Source organism: Rhamphochromis sp. 'chilingali' (genome assembly GCF_963969265.1).
Source record: "Rhamphochromis sp. 'chilingali' genome assembly, chromosome: 5".
NCBI lineage: Eukaryota > Metazoa > Chordata > Actinopteri > Cichliformes > Cichlidae > Rhamphochromis > Rhamphochromis sp. 'chilingali'.
This window is the reverse complement of record NC_137932.1, coordinates 35,699,354-35,722,981: the sequence shown is the minus strand read 5'-3', so window position 1 is coordinate 35,722,981 and position 23,628 is coordinate 35,699,354. Positions and strand designations below refer to the sequence as shown.

The 23,628-nt window shown below is 41.8% G+C and overlaps 1 protein-coding gene across 1 annotated transcript in view; it reads left to right on the top strand.

The window, feature by feature from the left end:
- The window catches only part of kcnk10a (potassium channel, subfamily K, member 10a), a 33,007-nt gene extending 10,260 nt beyond the window's left edge, over positions 1-22,747 (top strand). The window contains exons 3-7 of the mRNA XM_080881978.1: positions 13,126-13,243; positions 16,460-16,620; positions 18,400-18,592; positions 20,086-20,228; positions 20,606-22,747. Of these exons, the coding sequence (XP_080738104.1) occupies positions 13,126-13,243; positions 16,460-16,620; positions 18,400-18,592; positions 20,086-20,228; positions 20,606-21,283 (1,293 nt within the window). The 3' untranslated portion in view covers positions 21,284-22,747. The remainder of the gene's footprint in view (positions 1-13,125; positions 13,244-16,459; positions 16,621-18,399; positions 18,593-20,085; positions 20,229-20,605) is intronic.
- The last annotated feature ends 881 nt before the right edge of the window (positions 22,748-23,628 follow it).

Sequence of the window (23,628 nt, the reverse complement as noted above, 5' to 3'; positions counted from 1 at the left end):
TTACATTCAGCTTTCTCTTCACCATAATGGACCAGTGCTGATCACGGGCTTCACCTCAATTCGTCTGTTGAAAAATATTTCATTATCCATTGTCTCATCTTATGTATGTTCTTTCATTAAAACTTATGTCTGTCATTGCTAGATATTATCATGTATACTTTAATTTCTTGGGACTATCGTATGAATTCAGGAGAATCTGGATTTTGTTTTTCTTTTCTTTTTTACCCACTCAGCCATAAAATACTGATAAGGTATTGCTGTCACTCCACCGGGTGTTGCTGTTGCCTGTATTTTTTTTTTTTCTTCCTTGCAGTAAGTTTTTTCATGTGGTTGTGACAGATTAGGCTTGGTCCTTATCCTCCAGATGTATTCTTTTTATTTATATATATATATATATATATATATATATATATATATATATATATATATATATATATATATATATATATATATATATATAACAAACTCCCTGGCTTGAGGGTCCCACGCAGTATCTTAGCTGTTCCTACAACTGCGATCTTTTGGACAGAGATCACAGATGTTGTTGCTGGGATCTGCTGGAGCCACTTGCCTAACTTTTGGAGTCAGTGTACATTACCACTGGGACCGCTTTTACCTTCAGCCTCCACTTCTTCTCCAGTTCTTCTATGAGCCCTTGGTACTTTTCCGGCTTCTTGCGTTCCTTCTTCCTGATGTTGCTGTCAATCGGTATCACTACATCTAGCACTATGGCCGTCTTCCTCGCCTTGTCCACCATTATTATGTCCAGTTGGTTAGCCATCACCATTTTGTCTGGCTGTAATGGGAAACCCCACAGGATCTTAGCTCGGTCATTCTCCACCACTCTAGGGGGCGTAAGATCCATAGAGGACCCCAGCCTCTATGGATCTTGTGCTCAGAGCTTGTTGCCATGGTGCTGCCATGATTCGTGCTTCTGCGCTGTCTTTCAGTCCAACTTTGTCCAGCCACTGGTAGGATTTCTGGATGTCAGCCACTTCCTCTATCTGCCGGTGGTACGTAACATGCAGGGGCCTGTCCTTCCATGATGGTTCCTCCACTTGCTCCTCTTTGTTGGGTTTCTGCTGACTGAGGTATTCAGTGAGCATGTTTATCAGTTGGGGCTATCTTCCTGAAATGTGTTTCAATTCTGGCCCCAAGAACGATATTTAGCGGCCCCTTACCTGAAATCAAAGTTTGATATTAGTGTGGCCCACGCGAGGGGTTTTTCTCACAGGCACCTGCATGAGTCGTTGCACTAGGTGGTTTATATTTTTTAACACGTGTGTGCTACCGTAGGTCAGGCTCATGAACTGTCACCGAGTAGAGAAAAAATATATCCTGTCACACAGTGCAAATACATTTTTTGTCACCCAGCCACAGTCATGTTTTTTTCAAACCCTGCCGTGAAGAGAAAGGTTGGTGATGAGCACAGACAATTTCAGGAGGAGGAGGAGGATGTGGACGAAGCCATTGCTCTGCACTGCATTATCCATCAGCAGGCCCTTTGCAGCAAATGCCTGAAGTTTGACAGTGTGATGTCCAATGTTGTGAAATGCATCAACCATATCAGATCCAGGGGCTTAAAGCACCGGTAGTTTTGTGCCTTTTTCAAGGAAATAGAGTCAGCATATGGGCATATGCTCTACTTCACCAAGGTACGTTGGCTTAGCAGCGGGAAGGTCTTAAAGAGGTTTTTTGAGTTGAGAGCAGAAGTGAAAGCCTTTATGGAGAAGAATGGGATGGCTGTTTCTGTACTAAGTGATCCTGAATGGCTAATGGACTTAGCTTTTCTTGTTGACATCACACAGACAAGCTAGGACAATTTGTCAGAAATGCCCCCCACCTCTCCTGAGCTTTACAGGATGTTCAAGCGGAGCATGTGCATTTTTGGCACCACCAATCTGTGTGAAAAACTCTTCTCCACAATGAGCTTAAGTCAAAGTTCAGGTCCAAACTTACAGATAAGCTTCTTAAAGCCATACTAAGCATCTCGGTTGCTTCGTCCCTCAAGCCAAATGTGGCTCAGCTGTGTAAGAGGAAGCGCTGCCAAGTCCAAAAACCACAATCTGCAGCAGTTTGCTGTAGCCAACTACCGGAAGAGAAATGCTCATAACTTAGTGGTATGCATATTTATAAAAGAGAATTTGCATCTATCAGATTTGTCAAAAACCATTGACGGAGACATAGGTTAGACTTTAGCCCCCGTTATTGGCGAACAGGTTGCACTCTTCTCCTCCCTCAGTTGCAGCTTCATCTAGGGATGAACACACACACACTTTTCCCTGACCTGTTACCCAGTTTCTTGCACCTAAATCTGTCTGTGAATGCCGTGTTTATCATCTCCCGACCTCGCTCTAGTTACTCCCACATTCCTTTCACTAAGTCTGTACAAACAATTCTCAGTCATGGGAATCTGTAACTTTTCTACTTATTTTATTCTGAGTGCTCAGTAGTGCAATGAACTATTATAGTGATCTGAAATTAATTACAGTCCCCATACCATTTGCCAGCACGGGTTTTGTAAACCAAACCTTTCTAGTCCTGACAGTAAGAATTTCAGTGTGTCCTTGTGTATTTGCCCTTCAGCCAGCCAAACAGCTATCTGTCACACCCTGAGTGTGACTCATTACACTGAGACTCCATCTGCCAGGACAGACACTTGCAGGGTAGCGCAGCGCTGACTGTGACACTTGACATGAGCTCCCTTTCCTTGTCCTCTCCCAGCACCTCTGCAAACAAACTTGGAGATGCACACAGAGAGAAGAAAGTACAGTGTTATGTAACAGAAAAAAACAGGGCAATTGATTCTTTTTTTCAGTTTCCTAAAAGGTGTTGCTTTGCCCCAGGCAAAGAGACTGTACTGATCTAGCCATATACTGAATGTAGCATTTAATTTGAAACACACAAATGTGTTTGACTGGGTTTCTTTGAGGTACAGTGGTCCCTCGTTTATTGCGGGAGTTACGTTCTAAAAATTAACTTCGATAGGTGAACATTTTCACACTTTTCTGTCTTGTTTAAACACTCTCAAAGTTCACACCTTCATAGAAAAATAAGTCCAGTATTATAGAATGAAAGCAAAGATCAAACCCTGTTTTCAGGTCCAGAACATGGAAATAGAGGAGCTGCGATTTCAACATTAATGAATCAATGGTACAGAAGCAAGAAGAATGAGTTGAGTAAAGTTTGACATATCCGACTGTTTTGTTTCGCTTAATGCGCCTTATAATCCGAAAAATACGGTAACTTCTACCTGCCTTTAGCATGTCCAGAAGTCCAACTTTTTGTGCGATGGTTAGCATCTTCCTCTGCCTTTTGTGTGCTACCGCAGGTGCCTTTGACGGTGCAAAACGTTTTGTCGATGTTGTTTTGTTGGGGAGAAAACTTACAAGCATACAGTACAGCACTTCAGAGTCACACTGCTAGCGATCGAAGATGTATGTTAATTTGACAAGCTGAATGCATTCTGTACTGGACAGCCAATCAGGACACAGAACACAATGCGTTGTTTTTTTGTTTTGTTTTGTGTTTTTTTTTTAAAAAAAGCAAAATTGCACAAAAAAAGTCTGCGAAACAGCGCAGCGCACAACAACAACAAGGTTAAGAACCACTGTACTAGACACACTGATGACGCCTTTCCCAAAAAAGTTGATTCTGTACATCTGGACGTCGCGTTTTCATGGGAGAAATGATAGGGTCGCCCCTACAAAACTGTGTTTCACAGACGGAGTGAAGATTTTGCAGAAGGACACACCGGCCTCGTCTTCCCTTCTAGAAGTGCATGCTTAAATGAAGATGAATAAAGATGAATAAAGGTTTTGTGAAATAACTACTGAGGTCCGGTGCCGTCTCTGGATGCCTCGACGAATAAAAGAACAGGGGTAAAATTGATTTCGCAACAGTACACTTTCTTTAACTCTGCAGCAGCAAGGTAATTTATACTATATGGCGCAGTGCTTCTTTCACAGACATGACAGAGAGAAAAGGGGCTCTTTTTTCATGTCATGCCTCCCACATTTGAATATCATTTGAGGACTGATTTGGCTTTTGGCCTCAGGCTCACACTTACCACTGGCTCATGTGTGACATGCAAGCTTGACTTTTATTGTGTGTTGCTGTTTGGCTTAGTGGGTTAGTTCCTCCACTTCAGTCTGTTGAAAGCTGAAGGTTGTCAGTTCAACTACAGCTTTACATAGTTATTTTCATTCTTGTGGGCTCACACACCTAACCCATCCTTGCTATGGCCTCCCCAGTCCAGCTAGCCGGGTCCTTTTAGCCAAGGCATTAGCTCAGCAAGCAAGAGCGTCTCTGGCCTGCTAAGGGAGCCTAACTTGTTCTCGCTTCGCGAATTTTCACTCTTTGAATTTACAGTTTATAACTCCTATTCACACCAAGATGAACAATAAGAGCAGTGTTGTGGAAATGCTATGTTGCTTACCTTTCGAGACTGGGGACCACCAAGCTGGGTTCTTCTCTCGCCATTTGTTGATTCCCAAGCGAGACGGGGAACTCCGTCTGAGGGGCCTCAACCTCTCTCTGCACCCCCTCCAAGATGCTGATGGGACTTGGAACACTTGGAATCCCTTGAGATACCACTGTTTTCCATTATTATTGTTATGTACATATCTATAGCTACATGATTGTAGGGAAAATGTTAAAATTCGACCTATTTTTTTTTTCAGACAAAACATTTGTTTATACCTTCATGAGCTTGTATGTACTTGATATATTTTGTTTTGTGTTGTATTTATTTTATCTATCTATCAATCTATCATTCAAAAGGAGAACATGAAGCTGTAGTAAGACGTTTACATACAGTCATCCTGGGCATGAATGTGCCAAAGAAGGTGTCACGAGCTGTTCTTGTGTGTTCAAACAGAGCCACAAAATTTGGTAAGCTATGGCAAACAGCTGTAAAATGCTAATAATGGAGGTCAAATCGGAGAAGGACTATTTGAATGTTACTTAAGTAAATAAACTGCTGCAAAAGCAAAAATAAATGTTTTTCAACACTTCCTGAACCACAAGAAGCATTCAAAACTCTAGAATTGAGGTGTAAGACATTAAAACAAACCTCTAGTTCACAAAAAAGGATGTCCATAAAAGCTGAAAGGGCTAAACACACTGAACGCAACAACTCATTACAAACAATTTAAAAGCGTGTGACATTCTGCTGGGTGCACTGACAAAACTGAATATTTGGAAGCACAATCTAAACTTAAAAACCTGGTATTTGACAGAGAGACCTAGGTGGAAACAGAGAAGAAAGTGATGAAAATCCTCTTGAAAAAGGTATATAACTTTAGCGGGAGATCAAGATGGAAGAACTGTGGTACAAGAACAGAATGGCCATTCTCCAATTGGCAAAGTTTCTCAAAGGATCTAAAATATTCATAAATTAGGCTTTTATGGATGTACTGAGGAGAAAAAGGAAGGAGTATATGGGCTCTGAAGTACTGTTAGGACAGAAGATACATTTTTCAATAATTCACTTTAACAGCAGAAGCTTGTATACCAACTTTCACAAGATCAAACATTGCCTCGGTCAGGTCTTACACCCTTTCAATAAAGCAAAGTGAGACAGGTATGGACTTGGGTGAAGCAACTTATGAAATTATTTCCAAGAGCAGAGAAAACACAACTGAATGTGATGTTGCTGTCTTTATTGATGGTAATTTTATAAGTGTGGTGGAAGAAATGTCAGTAGTGGTGTAAAAAAACAACCTAAAAATAATGTTTATCTGTGGTATTATCTGTAGTGTGAGAGAGGAGGACAAAGGAGGACAGAACACGAGAGAAGACTGAACTAAATTTAAACAAAGAGCGAGCCATTTATTTGGGTTGAAAACATGAAAATAAAAAAGGCAAAAATGAACAATGGCGAAAACTAAAACCTAAACTGGGAAAAACTAGACTGTGACGACCACGAAAAAGAACATTTGTGACATCGAGGGAGACAAACAACCTGACAAAGAATGAATGAAAATACACAGACTAAATACACACAGGAGGTGATCAGGGGAAGTGGAAACACACGGGGAAACAGCTGACACAAATGAACATAACGACGTCACAGAGGAAGCGTAAAACTAAACACACTGAACGAAGAAACACAAAACTTTCAAAATAAAACAGGAAACATGGAGTGATGTAGAGATGAAGACACATGAAACACGCACACAAGAAATACATGACGACTAACACAGAAGGCCTGGGTGAAACAGCGTAGACTAAAACTTGAGGCAAACTAATAATAATCCTAAATCTTATCATCTTCAAAATACCACAAAATAGATCAAAACAAACTGAAAACGCTTGGTCACAGACCCAGCCTCTGACATAGTGATATCAATATTTACCTGAAATAAGCACAAACTGAAAGATGAATCAACACCATATACAGCCTCAGTATATATCCCAAAATCATCAAACCCAGTTATTATACTTCTCATTATTCAACAGTGATTGATTATATATTTACCAGGAATCAAGAGAACATCACCGACCACCTTCCAGTATTTATAGTTTATTATGGGAGTTATGGCAAAGAAAGATTTTCAAGATAAGGATCAAACTTGTAAATGGGTTAGAATTGAACAGGTAATGGAATGAAAAAGATGCCAATACATTTTTTTTAAGTATTTAAATTATTGCATGATTAAAAATTGCCCAATAAAATAATTTAGTAGAAAACAAATATCACATAATAATGTCATGGATTATATAGAGAACTTATAAATTGCTGAACAAAAGAACTTGGAAATATAAGTTAACTAATATTTTGTGACACTGTAAAAACCAGTATTACAGTGAATTATTAGAAGATTGTGATGATAATATTAAAGATAGATATGCCGTATACCTCCTCCAAACCATCAACATGTCTTTTAGAAGAACTACCATTAATTAATGCTTCAATTTTAAATATGATCAACCTATCTCTATTTATCGGTTAGGTACCACAGGCCTTCAAGGTGGTAGAAAAAGTTAATTTCAATTCAATTCATAACAACAGTTGCCTCAAGACCCTACAATAATACAAACACTGATACTTAAAAAGCCATCACTGAAGCCAGCTGTCTTAGCTAATTGTTGGCCAATCTCCAACCTTCCTTTCATCTCAAACATTCTTGAAAGAGTAGATGCAAAACAGCTAACAGATCATCTGCAGAGGAGTGGGTTATTTGAAGAGCTACAGTCAGGTTTCAGAGTGAAGGTTACAAATGAGGAATATATCAAAGACATAAGAAAAAAAACTGAGGTTATTGGGTTGGCTACCATTGGGGTGACTGTAGCTCAGGAGACAGAGCAGGTCATCTGCTGATCGGAAAGTTGGTGGTTTAATCCATGGCTCCCCCAGTGTGCATGCCAAATATCCTTGGGCAAGATACTAACCCCAAATTGCTCTCTGATGCATCCATCGGAATATGAATGTGTGTGAATGTTAGGTAGAAATCACTTAGAAAGCATAGAAGAAAGTGCTTGTGTGAATGGGTGAATGTGACATGTTGTATAAAGTGCTTTGAGTGCTCCAGGAGAGTAGAAAAGTGCTATAAAAGAATCAGTCCATTTAACCAGATTCTTACTCTGGATGGCATTACCTTAACTACCAGTAACATTGTGAGGAATATTGGAGTTGTTTTTTAGACCAGGATATGTCCTTCAATGCACATATTAAAAAAATAGGACTGCTTTCTTCCATTTGCGCAATATCTCTAAAATTAGAAATACCCTGTCTCTGAATGATGCTGAAAAAGGACTAGAAAGAGAGAGCATATTTCTCCTATCCTGGCTTCTCTTCCTTTGATCCCTGTTAAATCCACAATCTAATTTAAAATCTTTCACATCACATGCAAGGTTTTAAATAATCAGTTATGTCATGTTAACTTAAAGACCTCATACTACTGTATCACCCCGTTAGAGCATGTCCCTTTAAGACTAGAGGCTTACTTGTGGTTTCTAGGGTATTTAAAAGTAGTATGGGAGGCACTGTCTTTAGTTTCAAGGCCCCTCTTCTATGGAACCAGTTCCCCCTTTGGAATTCAGGAGGCAGACAGCCTCTCTACTTTTAAGAATAGCCTTGAAACTTTCCTTTTTCACAAACCAGTTTGGGCTGCATCAGGTGACCCTGAATCCTCCCTTACTTACACTGCAATACGTCTAGGCTGCTGGGGCATTCCCATGATGTACAGACTGTGTCTTCATCACTCACCTTTTTTCACTCTGCATTTTAAAAGGTATAATTAATCTCTGGTTCTCTTCCTCAGCATGTCTTTGTCCTGTCTTCCTCCCCTTACCCCCAAAGTGTGTTTCATGGTAAACAGAAAGTGGTGTGATGCCAGGAGCATTTCTACTCTCTCCAGCGGCTGCTCGCCACATCTGGAGTTCCTGAGCATTAAGTGCCGCCCTTTCTATCTGCCCCGTGAGTTCACCTCAGTCATCGCCACGGCGGTCTACATCCCACCCCAAGCGGACACAGGTATGGCTTTGTCCGAATTACATGATGTGCTGAGCTCGCTTCAAAACAAGGACCCGGACGCAGCCCTCATTGTAGCAGGAGACTTTAACAAAGCGAACCTCAGACAAGTCATGCCAAACTTTTACCTGTCTCGTGTCCAACGAGAGGGGATCGGATTTTGGATCCCTGCTACACGCCATACAAGCAGGCTACAAAGCTGTCTCACACCCGGCTTTTGGGAAGTCTGACCACAACGCCATCTTCCTCATTCCCCAGTATAAACAAAGCATACGGAGGGAAGACGTGACCAAGAGGGAAGTAAAACGGTGGACTGCCCAATCAGAAGCTACGCTACAGGACGCACTCAACGACGTAGACTGGGACATGTTCAGAGCATGCGCAGTCGACATCAACGAGTTTACGGAAGTAGCAGTGTGCTTCGTCAATATGCTAGCGGAGGAGATTATCCCCACTGCGAGAGTCACCACATTCCCAAACCAGAAACCGTGGATGGACAGATCGATCCGCACTGCAGTAAACGCCAGGACCGCCTCCTACAACGCGGGTCTCGCCACTGGCGATATGAGCGCCTACAAAGCGGCCTCATACGGCGTGCGGCGCGCAGTGAGAGATGCCAAACGCCGGTACCGGGAACGTGTGGAGTCCCGCTTCCACCAGGGCAACGCACGGAGTATGTGGCACGGACTACGCACCATTACGGACTACAAAGCCAGGGACACTGCGCCGATCAACGCCGACTCTGCATTCACCAACGAGCTGAATCGGTTCTACGCCCGTTTCGAGGTTAGCCAGGCGGCTAATGCTATCTACCGCCTGACTACCGAGGACAGTGACGTCATCAGCGAGAGACCGGTGACCAGCATCGCGGAGCATGACGTCCGAGCGGCACTGAGGAGAGTGAACACAAGGAAAGCGGCGGGGCCAGACGGCATCACCGGCCGTCTGCTGCGCTGCTGTGCTGACCAGCTAGCAGGTGTGTTCACTTACATCTTCAACGAGTCCCTGGCGAAGTCTGTGGTCCCCACATGCTTCAAAAGATCCACCATCATCCCTGTGCCCAAGAACAGCAAACCCTCATCCCTGAACGATTACCGGCCAGTTGCACTGACCTCGGTAGTAATGAAGGTGTTTGAGAGGCTGCTGAAGAACATCATCTCCTCCTCCATCCCAGACACCACAGATCCACTGCAGTTCGCCTACAGATCCAACAGATCCACAGAGGATGCCATCGCCCACGTCCTACACACCACTCTCAGCCACGTGGACAAGAAACAGGGTAACTATGTGCGAATGCTGTTTGTTGATTACAGTTCAGCGTTTAACACAATAGTGCCCTGCAGACTGTTCACAAAGCTGAGGGATCTGGGACTTAACAGCCGTCTGTGTGCATGGGTGTTGGACTTCCTCACTGGCAGAACTCAGGTGGTGAGGGTGGGCAGGTGCTTCTCCAACAGCATCACCATCAACACAGGAGCACCTCAGGGATGTGTCCTCTCGCCACTGCTCTACTCCCTCTACACTTCAGACTGTGTGGCCACCCATGGCTCCAACACCATTGTGAAGTTTGCTGACGACACAGTGGTGTTGGGTGCCATCTCCAACAACGATGAGGCGGCCTACATGGATGAAGTGAAGAATCTGGCATCATGGTGCCAGGACAACCACCTCCAGCTGAACGTCAGCAAGACCAAGGAGCTGGTGGTGGACTTCAGAAGGGGTCAGCACAGAGACTACAAGCCCATTATCATCAATGGAGCTCCAGTGGAGAGGGTGCAGTCCTTCAAGTATCTTGGTGTCCACATCTCCTCAGACCTGACATGGGCTGCCCACATTCAGGTCCAGACCAAAAAGGCTAGGCAGCGCCTGTACCACCTACGACAACTGAGGAAGTTCAGGGTCTCTCCAAAGATCCTCAGGATTTTCTATACAGGCGCTGTGGAGAGCATCCTCACACAGAACATGACATCGTGGTTCGGGAACAGCTGTGTGAAGGACCAAAAAGCTCTCCAGAGAGTGATCCGTACAGCAGAACGCTGCTGCAGGATTGCTCTCCCCCCGCTTCAGGACACCTACACCAGGAGATGCCGGACTAGAGCAGCGCAGATACTGAAGGACCCGTCCCATCCTGGCAACAAACTGTTCCAACTTCTGCAATCTGGTAGAAGGTTCCGCATCTTCCGGGCAAAGACAGAGAGACTCAAGAGGAGCTTCTATCCCCAAGCCATCCGTGCCCTAAACACACACACCCGCCCTCTCACATCATCTATAATTGACTGAGACAGGACTCTCTTCCAGACACTCTAAACCAAGGCACAATGTACATTTCAATTCCTTTAATTTTAAATATGTTTATATTGTCTATCCTGTAAAATAGTCAGATGTCTATTCATATTAATGTACAGAATTCACCTGCTTGCTGCTACTACTGCACATTCACCCAGTGTATATACTATATATATATATATATATATATATATATATATATATATATACATAATGTTCTTCCTCTACACCCCCCCCCAATTTTTGCACATGTCGAGGAGCGTGTCAGGCTACATTTCACTGTGTGTTATACTTGTATAACTATGCATGTGACAAATAAAGAACCTTGAACCTTGAACCTTGAAATGGTCGCGGCAGATGGCTGCCACTCCCTGAGCCTGGCTCTGTTGGAGGTTATTTTCTGTTAAAAAGGATTCTTTTTCCTTCCCACTGTGGCCAAAGTGCTTGCTCATAAGGGGTAATCTGATTATTGGGGTTTTCCCTGTTTTCTATTATTGCGTTGTATTGTATATTTAATAATTTTCGTCCTATCTCCAATCTACCATTTCTCTCAAAAATCCTTGAAAAAATAGTTGCTTCACAAGTCCATCTTCACCTAACTGATAATAACCTTTACGAACAGTTCCAGTCTGGCTTTCGTCCTCTACATAGCACTGAAACTGCTCTTGTAAAAATAACAAACGACCTTCTTATAGCAGCTGATTCTGGTCTCCTCTCCATCCTTATCCTTCTTGATCTGAGTGCAGCTTTTGACACCATCTCTCATCCCATTCTCCTTAGCAGATTAGCTTCTATTGGTCTCTCTCACACTCCACTAGCCTGGTTTAAATCATACCTATCTGACCGCACTCAGTTCATTCAATTAAAATCCTTCACTTCTCAGCTTTCTCCTTTATCCACTGGGGTGCCCCAGGGATCTGTCCTCGGGCCCCTTCTTTTCATCATCTACCTTCTTCCACTCGGACATATTTTTCGTAAATATAATATTCAGTTCCACTGCTACGCCGATGACACCCAGCTCTATCTCTCTACCAAACCTGACTCTACTCTTCCTCCACCCTCCCTCATCCTCTGTCTAGCTGAACTTAATTCTTGGTTCTCCTCCAACTTTCTTAAACTCAACAGCAATAAATCGGAACTTCTTCTGGTTGGCACTAAACGACTGCTATCCAGAATTAACAATTTCTCTCTCACCATCAATAACTCGCTGGTCCCTATCTCTCCCTCTGTGAAAAGCTTGGGTGTCATTCTCGATAGCACATTATCCTTTAACTCACATATCAATAATATTACACGTGCAGCATATTTCCAACTCCGTAACATTAATCGCCTCCGCCCCTTCCTCACACCTCACGCCACTGCCATTCTCATCCATAATCTTGTTATCTCTAGAATTGACTACTGCAACTCATTATTATTTGGCCTTACACAAAAATCTATCAACAAGCTCCAACGTGTCCAGAACTCTGCTGCCCGTATTATTACTAGGACTTCTTCTACCCACCACATCTCCCCAATCCTGAAGCAACTTCACTGGCTCCCGGTCAAATTTCGCATCCATTTTAAAATAATTCTGTATACATTCAAGGCTATTCATTCTCTCTCTCCACCGTACCTCTCTGACTTATTACAGATGAAGCTCCCATCCCGCTGCCTCAGATCTTCATCTTCTCTTTCTCTCTCTGTTCCCTCTGCTCGTCTGATCACAATGGGAGGGAGGGCCTTTAGCTGCTCTGCCCCTCGACTTTGGAATTCCCTACCCCCGGACCTCAGAAATATTAGTTCATTCTCTCTTTTTAAGTCCACCCTCAAAACTCATCTGTTTAAAATTGCCTATTCTTAAATTTCTGTATGTTTTTAACTTTTATCTTCTATTTTTATCATTGTGTATATTTCCAGTTTTTATCTGTTGTACAGTGTCCTTGGGTGCTTTGAAAGGCGCTATTTAAATAAAATGTATTATTATTATTATTATTATTATTATTATTATTATTATTATATTATTGTAGTAGCCTTACTTACAGTCCCTTGAGGCAACTGTTTAGATTAAGCACTATATAAATAGAATTGAATTGAATTGAATTGAATTGAATTGGTGGTACAACAGGGGTGCAAGGCTGCAGGTAGCACTTTGAGTCCCTGACCTTAGGCCTGTTGGTGTTTGCTCTGGGTGAGGGACTGGTGAAGTGCCACAATCTACAAAACAATTCCCTTTTTAGGTCTTGCCTTGTCGTTCTTGTTGCCACTTGTGTGTAACCTGTCTCCTCAGAGTGAACTAAAATATGAAGACTTAGCTGAATCAACACCACAGCACAGTCAGCATTTTTCATGATTCTCTCTCTCTCCTTATCTTATCTTCTCAGCACTCTGTGGAGGCTGTGAATGCTGGAGTGAATCCTGTTGGTGATACCTCCTACAACTCAAGCCACTGGGATCTGGGTAGTGCCTTCTTTTTTGCTGGAACTGTCATCACCACTATAGGTAATAAAAATTTGGAAAGACTGAACTGAACATACTGAACATTTTAATATGGTCCAATGTAGGGAATGCATAGTTCATTGTATTACCTTTAACCTCTGAATATACACCAGAGTTTATCCTTCAATAGATTCTTCAGTACTGTGCCTGTATAACTGCATGTAAGCATATGGAAGCCATGGGCAATATAGAGGTTTTTGACTCTTTACATAAAAAAGTAAACAGAAATAACTCTCCACTTAAGGAAGTTGGATGCAGTGTACGTGTAACCCACCACATATAAGGATAAATTCCATACAAAATCAGCATTTTCATTCCTGGATACAAATGCCAGTCAGTCAAGAAAGGCATGAAAACTATGAATGAACACATATGGAATTATGTAGTAAACAAAATAGTGTGAAATAATTCAACTCAAAACATGTTTTATATTTTACATTCTTCAAAATAGCAACCCTTTGCTTTGATTACTGCCTTGCACACTCTTGGCATTGTCTCGATGAGCTTCATGAGGTCGTCACCTGAAATGGTTTTCCAACAGTCTTGAAGGAGTTCCCAGAGATGCTGAGCACATGTTGGTCCTTTTGCCTTCACTCTGCTGTCCATCTCATCCCAAACCATCCCGATGAGTTTAGGTCAGGTGACTGTAGAGGCCAGGCCATCTGGCGCATTTATCATTTCTTTCTTTGCTACATAATTCCATATATCTTGCTATATATGTTTGATGTCTTCAGTATCTACAATGTAGAAAGTAGTAAAAAAAGAAAACCATTAAATGATTAAATGAGAAGGTGTGCCCAAACTTTTGACTGGTAGTGTATATTCACTATCCCTGCCCTCACACGCTTAAACCATCTCAGGCTTTCTTTCTAACATTATCTTCCAAACACTCAACCTGAGTCGTCCCTCTGATGTACTCATTTCTAATCTTCTTCATCCATTCTGGTGACTCCCGATGAAAACCTCACCATCTTCAGCTCCATTTCCTGCTCGGTCTCCTGTCTTTTTGTCAGTGCTAGTCGCCAAATCGCACTATAGCAGGCCTCACTACCATCTCGTTCACCTTTTCACCAGTTTCCCTCTCTTTCACACACATATCTTCTGTCTTGCTTCTACAAAATTTCATTCCTCCATCTATTCGTGCTCTCATCCACCTGCTTCCTACTCTCATTAGAGATCACACTGACCTTATCTGTCAGTCTGTTAGTCGCTAATGCAAACAAGAAAGAGCCCAGAGCTGATCTCTGATGTAATCCCACTTCCACCTTGACCCTATCTGTAGTAAACAACTCACCACTGTCTCTCTGTCCTCATACATGTCTTGCACCATTCTCAAATACTTCTTTACCACTCCAGACTTCCTAATGCAGTTTCTCTCTTGGCAACCTATCATATGCTTTCTTTAGATCCACAAATACACACTTTGGCTCCTTCTGACCTTCTCTGTACTTCTTCATCAACAATCTCAAAGCACACATTGCATATTTAGTTGGTATGGTCCTTTGTCTTCAGCACAGCATTTTGGGTTTATTCATGACTTTTGATTCACTTCTTTGAATTTAAGTTCAATCTTTGTATTAGTAGGTCTTGAGTTTATTATTTCTAGTTCCTGGCTCTTGTTTTATTACAGCTCACTTTCGTATCCAGGCAGTCAGAGTCAGAGAGACTTTATTTATCCCCAAGGGGCAATTAAGTCTGTTCCTAGTCTCCTCTCTGTGTCTTTTCATGTTGTAGTCTGTGTAGTCTCCGTGTTTTGCTATGCTTTTGTCTCCCCGGTCAGTCATATGTGCATGTTTGTTTAGCTCCAGTATCTGTGTCAAGTTCACGTGTTTCAGTCTTGGACTCAGTTTGTGGGTGTGGTTCCATCCTCTTTTATTTTGATAGTATCCCGTCTCATTTGTGTCATATTCAGTTTTGCTTCCCCTGTCTTGTTAGTCGGATACCAATCAGCTATGTTCCCAATCACCCTAATTACCTGGTGTGTATGCTGTCTGAATCTCCGTTTGTTGCCCTGTGGAGTTGAAGGTTGGATTTCCTTGTTTTGTACTTTGTTTTAGTTTAATAAAACCACCTGTTGTTTAACCCTGGTGTTTTCAAGTCCTGTATTTGGGTCCTACTGCTGCCTGCTACACAGCCTCCTTGGTAGTAGTGCTCTTTCTCAGCATGAAGTCATACTACTGCTCACTGATCGTCACCTGTCTTCTTAACCTAGCTCAATACAATACAATCACATGCTGCTCCATTCCTCAGGTATCCTCTCAGTCCATTATCTGGTCGAACTCACTCTTCATTCTCCTCATAGATGCCTCACCGTTAAGTTAACTCCATACTAAACTTACCCCTTCACTTCTGATTCAATAACTTTCCTCCGTTTGTCTTCTGTGCTCTTATTTTTTTCATTCATCAGTTCTTCAAAGTAGTCCTTCACACTTAGTGTCCACCTTAACATACAGCTCACTATAATGCATTTCCTTTGCCACTGCCACCTCTTTTCCTGTACACCTTGCCTCCCAGTGCTTTTGTGTACTTCATCTGACTGTCTCACATTTTCTTTGAATACACTCCTGAATTTCTTCATTGCACTACCAGGTCTCCTTGTCCACGTTCCTCTGTCAGTGGATACATCAAACACCATGCTAGTAGTTTCCTTAAGCCCTACAGCTGTACTTTCCCAGTCTTCTGGCAACTCTTCCCTGACACCACGTTGCAGTCTCTTATCACTTCCAAATTGTACCTTCTGCATTAGATGTAGTGTGCGTGTTTACAGCTACCTCCATCTTGTATGTCACTGCTTGTCACTCACTCTTTTCAAAGTATGTGTTGACCACAGTCATTTCCATCATTTTCACAAAATCCACTGCCATCTGCATTTCTCTCCTTAACACCATATCTACACAACACTTTCTCATCACCTCTCTTCCCTTCATCTACATGTCCTTTGTTGTCTGCTCTAATCACTGCTCTCTCCCCCGGGAAGACTCTCCCACTTCATCCAACTTACCGAGTGTTACACTATAAGCTGGATTCATGTATTCACACGTACAGTAGACTGGAGGATCTAGGGGTTTAAACAGTCTTTAGTAAACCACCCCAATGCCTGCTATGAACTTTACATACAAAGTAGAATGTCTCACTAACTTCTTTTCTAACTGCTTAACTGCTTTTTTCCTGCATATTGTAGATCTATATAGCCCCCTCTATCTCCATTTTTCCCTCTAGGATATGGTAACATTGCTCCAAGCACAGAGGGAGGGAAGATTTTCTGCATTCTGTATGCAATATTTGGGATCCCGCTGTTTGGATTCCTCCTCGCAGGTGTTGGGGACCAGCTAGGTACCATATTTGTCAAAAGCATTGCCAAAGTGGAAAAAATGTTTCGGGTGAGTCACAGTGGTCCTGTTGTGTTATGTAACTTATTGCCTTTTAAAATGAAATGGCCGTCAGTAAGATGTTTTTCATGTGGGGTCCTTGGTTTAACATAAAAAACTGAAATATATATATATATATATATATATATATGAAAATGAAACACACTGGGTAGAATTTGTTCAAATGCTACTTATTTATGTTCAGTTTAAATACACAGCTGCTGTGTATTTTTAAGGGTTGTAATTCTCCAGAGATGCATGTACCCAAAGCAGGCGTGTGAGTCAGTCACAGGTAAATTTAAAGTGAGCTGTTTATTATCAGATTAGTAGTTGAATCCAAAAAAGTAACGTTAAGTCAAACACTGAAAACCAGGAACTAATAATAATCTACACTGCAGAATAAGAAGGGATGAGAACAGGTACAAAGCCGGGAGCAGGAACACAGTAAAAATAAGGATAAACAACAGCTGATCAGACAAAGATAAAAGGGAAGACTGCAACTATAAATACACAAAAGGGTGGTTAAGGCAGAGTGGTGACACCTGGTGTGAAATGCACTTCACACACGTACACACACGCACAGTTGTTTGTCGCCAGATGCCACGTTTATTTCTAGTTTTCATTTGTTATGACCGTCCACAGTCTGACAGCTCCGGTCTCAGCTGATTTCCAGCTCTGCCTCCGCTCCTCTCCCGTCTCACTATAAAAGGGGAAGGAAACCATCATCAGTCCAAACGCCATCAGCTGTTCTCACCTGCGTCTCCAGCACCGCCCAGTTGAGCTCACTGCACCACTCCTCCCCTGCAGCCGCGCCCGGGACCACACCTCCGCCGCACCTGGGAACACAGCTTAAACTCATGAGGGAAAACAATACTAGCAAAATTAAAACTGAAAACATAAATAAAATAAATAAAACACGAAATAACCAAACAACGGGAAATCCTTGATGAAGACTTGACATAAAAGGATGGAACACTAAGGGAAAATATAATATACAAAACTAGGGAACAAGAACAGAATTGATACAGTAAGAGAAAAATATACATTAATATAATCAAAAGAAAACCAAGAATCGCAGGTTTACATAAAGAAAACTAGACCAGAAATCCCACAAAACTCAATTAAAATAACTGGGTAACAGACCAAGACCCTAACACATAAATTGTCTAAACTAAAAAAGTTGAAACCTTGTTGTTTTATGCAATAATGTGTTGGTTTGGCGGTTTACAAAATCATTTCAACTTATTCTTATTAAGATACTTTAATTTATTCCATGTAGAATAGATTCACAAAAACGGGCAGACTCAAATGCAGGATATATCTGTCCATGAAACAATTTAAGGTTTTTGACAAAGTTCAAAGATGGACAGAAATATGTTGAGAGGTAAGTTAGGAAGTTTCCTGAGACGCAGTCATTGGAGGACTTGAATGGGAGATGGCTGGCTGGCAGAAGTGAAGAATATAAGCCACACAAATGCACGGGAAGACTATGACTATTCACGGACTATGCACGGGAAACCAAAAGGTGAACGAGGAATCTCGATGAGCAGGGGTGATGCTGCCACAAAAGTAGCATCACCCCTTTCATCGAGATTGCCTTTTCCCACGCTGAGGTGATCGTCCGAGAAGCATCTTAATCTAAGGTGGGAAGAGATGAGGAACAAAATCCTCTGTCAGATCACAGTCACACTTAGAGCCCTGCTGAAAATGAGACTGGTTTAATAACTTATACTCCTGATAGAATGTGTATGTCTCTCTTTCTCCCTCTCCTCTCCTGCTTTTACCTCTCAGAATAAACAAAACCAAATCAGTCAGACTAAAATCCGTGTGGCATCCACGCTGCTCTTTATCCTGGCTGGCTGCATCTTGTTTGTCACCATCCCAGCTGTGATTTTCAAGCACATTGAGGGCTGGACAGCTCTGGAGTCAACCTATTTTGTCGTCATTACTCTGACAACAGTTGGAATAGGTGACTATGTGGCAGGTAAGTCCTTGTCATTCACACTCTGTTATTCACACAGAACACCACACCCAACAATTAGGTTGTTTTGGATAAATCTAAAGCAGGTAATCCACTAACAATATCTCATAATCAAGCACAGACAAGATCTTACAACTTGTGAATGAGAAACAAGATTTGTTTCTATATGAAAATCTGATGAAAAGTTTCTTGTAGGGTGTTCCTCTTGGATTTTAAAAGTGAGTCTATCATCCAACAAGGGTCCTGAGTATTTTTAACACTCAGCAGAGTTTAACATAACACATAACATAACACATCAAAAGCACTCTAGGCCAGAACAACTTTAGAACCAGTGGAATAAAAAAAGAATAAAGAAATATATAGTGTCATCTACAAATGTACATTGTGCTTTTGGGTAGCATAGTATTGTTTATATTCAGAGTGTATAAATGCACTTGACATGTGTCTGTGAAGGTCATCGTAGTCAAAGGAGCTTGCAAAGAAAAGCGTCTGGACTTCTTTGAGTTGCTTGAAGACGTTTCACCTCTCATCTGAGAAGATTCTTCAGAACTGAAGAAGCTTCTCAGATGAGAGCTCCTTTGACTACGATAACCTGGATGACTGAGAACCTTCACAGACAGAAAGAGCTATGGTGAGGATGCTCTTCATGGATTACGGCTCAGTGTTCAATACTATAATACAAGACATCCTCACCACCAAACTGGACCACTTCCACATCCCCCATGCCACCTGCACCTGGATCAAAGATTTCCTCAGCTACTGCCAGAGCCATACTGTGCTTGGCCTGCCAGTACCTGTCAGCTGCCTCCTGGAATGGCACAGTTAGCCTGTGGACTCACGCTTTAGCTTGACAGCTCCCTTCAACTCCACTGTCCACCATCTGGTTCCTCCCTCCAGGAATGCTGTTGAAGCACTCCTGGAGACTGGAATCGAAGATCTCGTGGACCAAAGCCTCTGCCAGATGCTCTCAGTACACCTTCACTTGGTGTACTTAGTGGTGATCAAGCAATAGCTCAGCTCCTCTCTTCACCTAGTTTTTCAAGTACTTTGGGAAGCCTGAAGTACTGTAATGAGTAACTGAGTCACTGCTTTGGTGTTTTTATATGTAGATTGCTTTACAACCACAATTTTTAGTAACAGTATGTAAATTGTCTTCTGCACATTGGTAATTCAACATATTTTATAACTGTCAGATAGCATTGTCTTTATTCTGTGCAAAGACTAAAATCAGCCCTGGACTGAAATGTCAATTCTCCATTAAGGACAGGTTTACCTGTAATGGATGAAGGCCTCGGTCCTGTTGTGACATTTCCTAATAAAGAAAAAAACAACACCTGCTCCTATAACAAATACTTATGCCAGTTATGTTTTTGTCTGTGCTTGTGGACCCAAAACAGATAAAACAAAATACATGAATTCCCCCCTTTCAATCCCTGAAAGGTTCGGGAGAGGACACCTGCAGGCAGTTACAAGTTTGTTTGTTTTTTCCTGATCAGGTGGAGACCGGAGAATTGAGTACCGGGAGTGGTACAGACCGCTAGTGTGGTTCTGGATCTTGGGTGGCCTGGCTTATTTTGCTGCAGTGTTGAACATGATCAGTGACTGGCTGAGGGTGCTGTCCAAAAAGACAAAAGAAGAGGTACGTTTTCACATTAAACCTCTAATCTGGGTGCCACCAAATTGCCATAATTTTACTATACAGCTGTTTATTCTGTCATATACATTAATTTGTATTTAGTCAGATTTTGCCTGCCAAAGTTATTCATCCTTACAGTTCAACCTATTTCTGACTGGTGACATATTCCAGTGAGAATCCCTTCTGTTTTGAATTAACATCTAATCTAATTTGTCTCATGTTCCAAGTACTCAGAGAAGTATGTTTCTGATTACCATGTGATAAGAAAACAGACATTCTGTTTTCAGGGGCTCTGCAGGTGGGGTGCACACAATAAGGTAAAGGGAACCTAGTGCAGTATATTTACTAAACCTTATATCTGACAATATTCTTTTCCTGAGGTTGGAGAGATCAAAGCTCATGCAGCTGAGTGGAAAGCAAATGTTCGAGCTGAGTTCAGAGAGACACGCCGGCGCATGAGCATAGAAGTCCACGACAAGTTACAGCGAGCTGCAACCATCCGAAGCATGGAGAGACGGCAGCTAGGCCTGGACCAGCGTGCTGTGTCCCTGGACATGCTTTCCCCAGAACGGCGTGCCATCTTCAACAGTCTGGATGCCAACAACTATAAGACTTCTTCCCAGGAAAGTATCGACACTAAGCTAAACAACCTTCGACTGCGAGAGGCCGAACAGTGTGACCGAGGCTCCAGCTCCCAAACCATGTCTGAGGACAACATTTTTAATCGCCTTGGCTCCGTCACCAAGCTAGCCAAGCGTAACAGGAATAGAGACCTAAAGAAAAACATCCCAGATGAAACTCGCCGGCCTCATAGTGAAGCGTACGGTTACAGCATACCTGCTTTTGACTGCAGCATACCTACGACAGATGAAGGAAGAAGAAAAGACGAAGGAGAGGATGAAAACGAAGACAAGGAATGCAACACCAGTTTGTCGGATTTTCCACTGTTTGTGGAAGCTTGCAAGCTGCAAAATGGGCTTATACAGGAGCACACCAAAGAGAACGAGGATGACAAAACCCATGATACAGATCTCCATATTAAGATAGACTCTGCATGATCCTACAGATGGGTTTTTAAATACCACCATTAGTGCCTCTCCCTTATTCCTGTGTGTGCTTGAGCAAGGACAGAACCTTTCCTTTTTGATATATACAGTAATGGTCACATATTCAATGGGCTCTATGGATCTGAGGCATAGATGTTACTTTCTATAAATCAAGACCTGGAAGGGTTTCTGTCATTGTTCTTTGACAAATGATTGTTAAGTTATAGTAAAAGTTGTCAGCTATGTCCATTGTTTTTCTCAATTGTACTGTACTCAGCTATAATCTATAAAGATACACACGTATCCCATGGAGAGATTTCAATTGTCCAAGTGGGAAAGGGAATTTTCTGTTTTGTCATAGTATACAGTACATGTCATATACAACCACAAGTTGTTAGTCAGCACTGTTTCTTCTGTACACTGCACTTTCACTTGAATTTGAAATGAAATATAAACAAACATATAAAGTTTTGGCATGGGCGGAGCTACAAGAAACTGTTCTGACCATCTACACGGGGCCCCGCTTTTAGAAATGATCCAGAAACATTTAGACATGGCAGCAATTACCAATGTGTCCAACCATGCAGATGATGTGGTTTGTAAAGAACCAAATGAAATTGTAAAAAATAAGCTGATGCAGATCACTCTCCAGATTCAAAAGTGTTAGCATTAAAAAATTAGACTTAAAAAGAGAACTGGCACTGTTAGATGTGTGATGAAAGTTTGGATGTCAGTGACAGAATTGGAGGTGTCTTAAATGAGGTCTTATGTGTACACACAGACGTACAACTTTGTTGTGACTTCATCCGTGTCTCAAGCATAATAAATATGAAAACAGAAAAAAAAATGCTGTGTGGAACATTAAAACATAAAGGCCTGACTTTCTTATGATGTGTTAGTTGTCATGTTGCCTATTAAAAATTGATTCTTAAAATGTGCATTGAAATGTGACTAAAAACATGCCACATGTTGTCTGTGCATGATCCCCAACCTTAGCCATTGTCTCTGTACAATGTCTGACCTCTTTTAACACTATCTCAGGGCCTGATATTGTCTCCTAAGTATTGAATGAGGGGTCAGTAACTATACCTGTTCTCAATGAAAGAATGAAAATAGAATGGAAGAAGAGCCATAATGAAAGAGGAATGTCTATTGCATATTCTCCATGAAACATGGTTTGAGACGATGGGTTTGAGAGTATAAAATGGACTGCTGTTACTGTCAGTGTGCATCGTGCCCTTGTTATTGTACCTTAAACGAACATATTTAGGAGGTGTAGATTGTCTGTGGCAGTGACATTACAGATCTTGATTTGACTTGGGTTTACCCCTTCGCCTGCAGTCTGGAAAATTCAAATGGATGGACGTCAGTGGAACACTGATCCACCAGGACTGACACCTGATAGGCTGTGACACCTGTCAAACGAGTAAATGTGGTCCAAAACATACAATTCTAGCCTTAATACCTTTTTGATGGATTTTAGCTCTGGAGAATCAATCTTGATGTGAAAAACATGGGATTGGACAGTTTGGGACATTATCAATGAAATTCTATGCAGTTGGAGATTTCTGTGCAGCCAGCATCTGATGGCCATTGCCAGTACTCCATCTTCATGAACTTGTGCATCGGCTGCAGCTTCAGCCATCGTATTGGCTGTTTGAGCAGATAATTTCCCCCAAAATAAAATAGTCTCGTATTCACTGTGTACCTTTTAAGGGGGGAAAAAGAAAACGTGCTTAAATCATACTGTGATATTATGATGCTCATACTGTTTTAAACACCGCTCCTAGCCTCATGTTAATGTAGTCACTATCTGTGTATGCACTCTTGTCTTATCTTACTGTTCACATTATTAAGTGAAGCTCTAGGCTAGTGTCAATGCAAGAAGGTGTGTTTTAAAATGCTTCCAAGTGATACAAAAATGCAAAGCTTACAAAGAAAACCAAGACATGGAATAAGGCATGCTGTATTACAGATTATTATAATGTATATGATGTTGACTGTATACGACCACTTGCTTCAAAGGATGGCGTTTTTAACTGCCTGTGTTAATAAGATGCACAAGCTATGTACTTAGACACTGCTCACAGTATCTCCTGTGCAACCATTACATTAAAGGTAGTGATTGCCTTTTGGAATTAAAGATCACTAAATGAGTGCTATTTATGATTTTGCAAATGTCAAGATTCAATTTGTCCTGGTTTTAGTTTTAGTTATTGTTTCCTGTGTCTGTTTCTGAAAAATATCCACCACAGACCTGCATCACTTTCAGATACACTTCCTGACTCTTTGGTTACAAAGGGTAGCTACTTGCATTCAGATAAACAAGGAGAAATTGGGGCATGTTGGATCAGTTT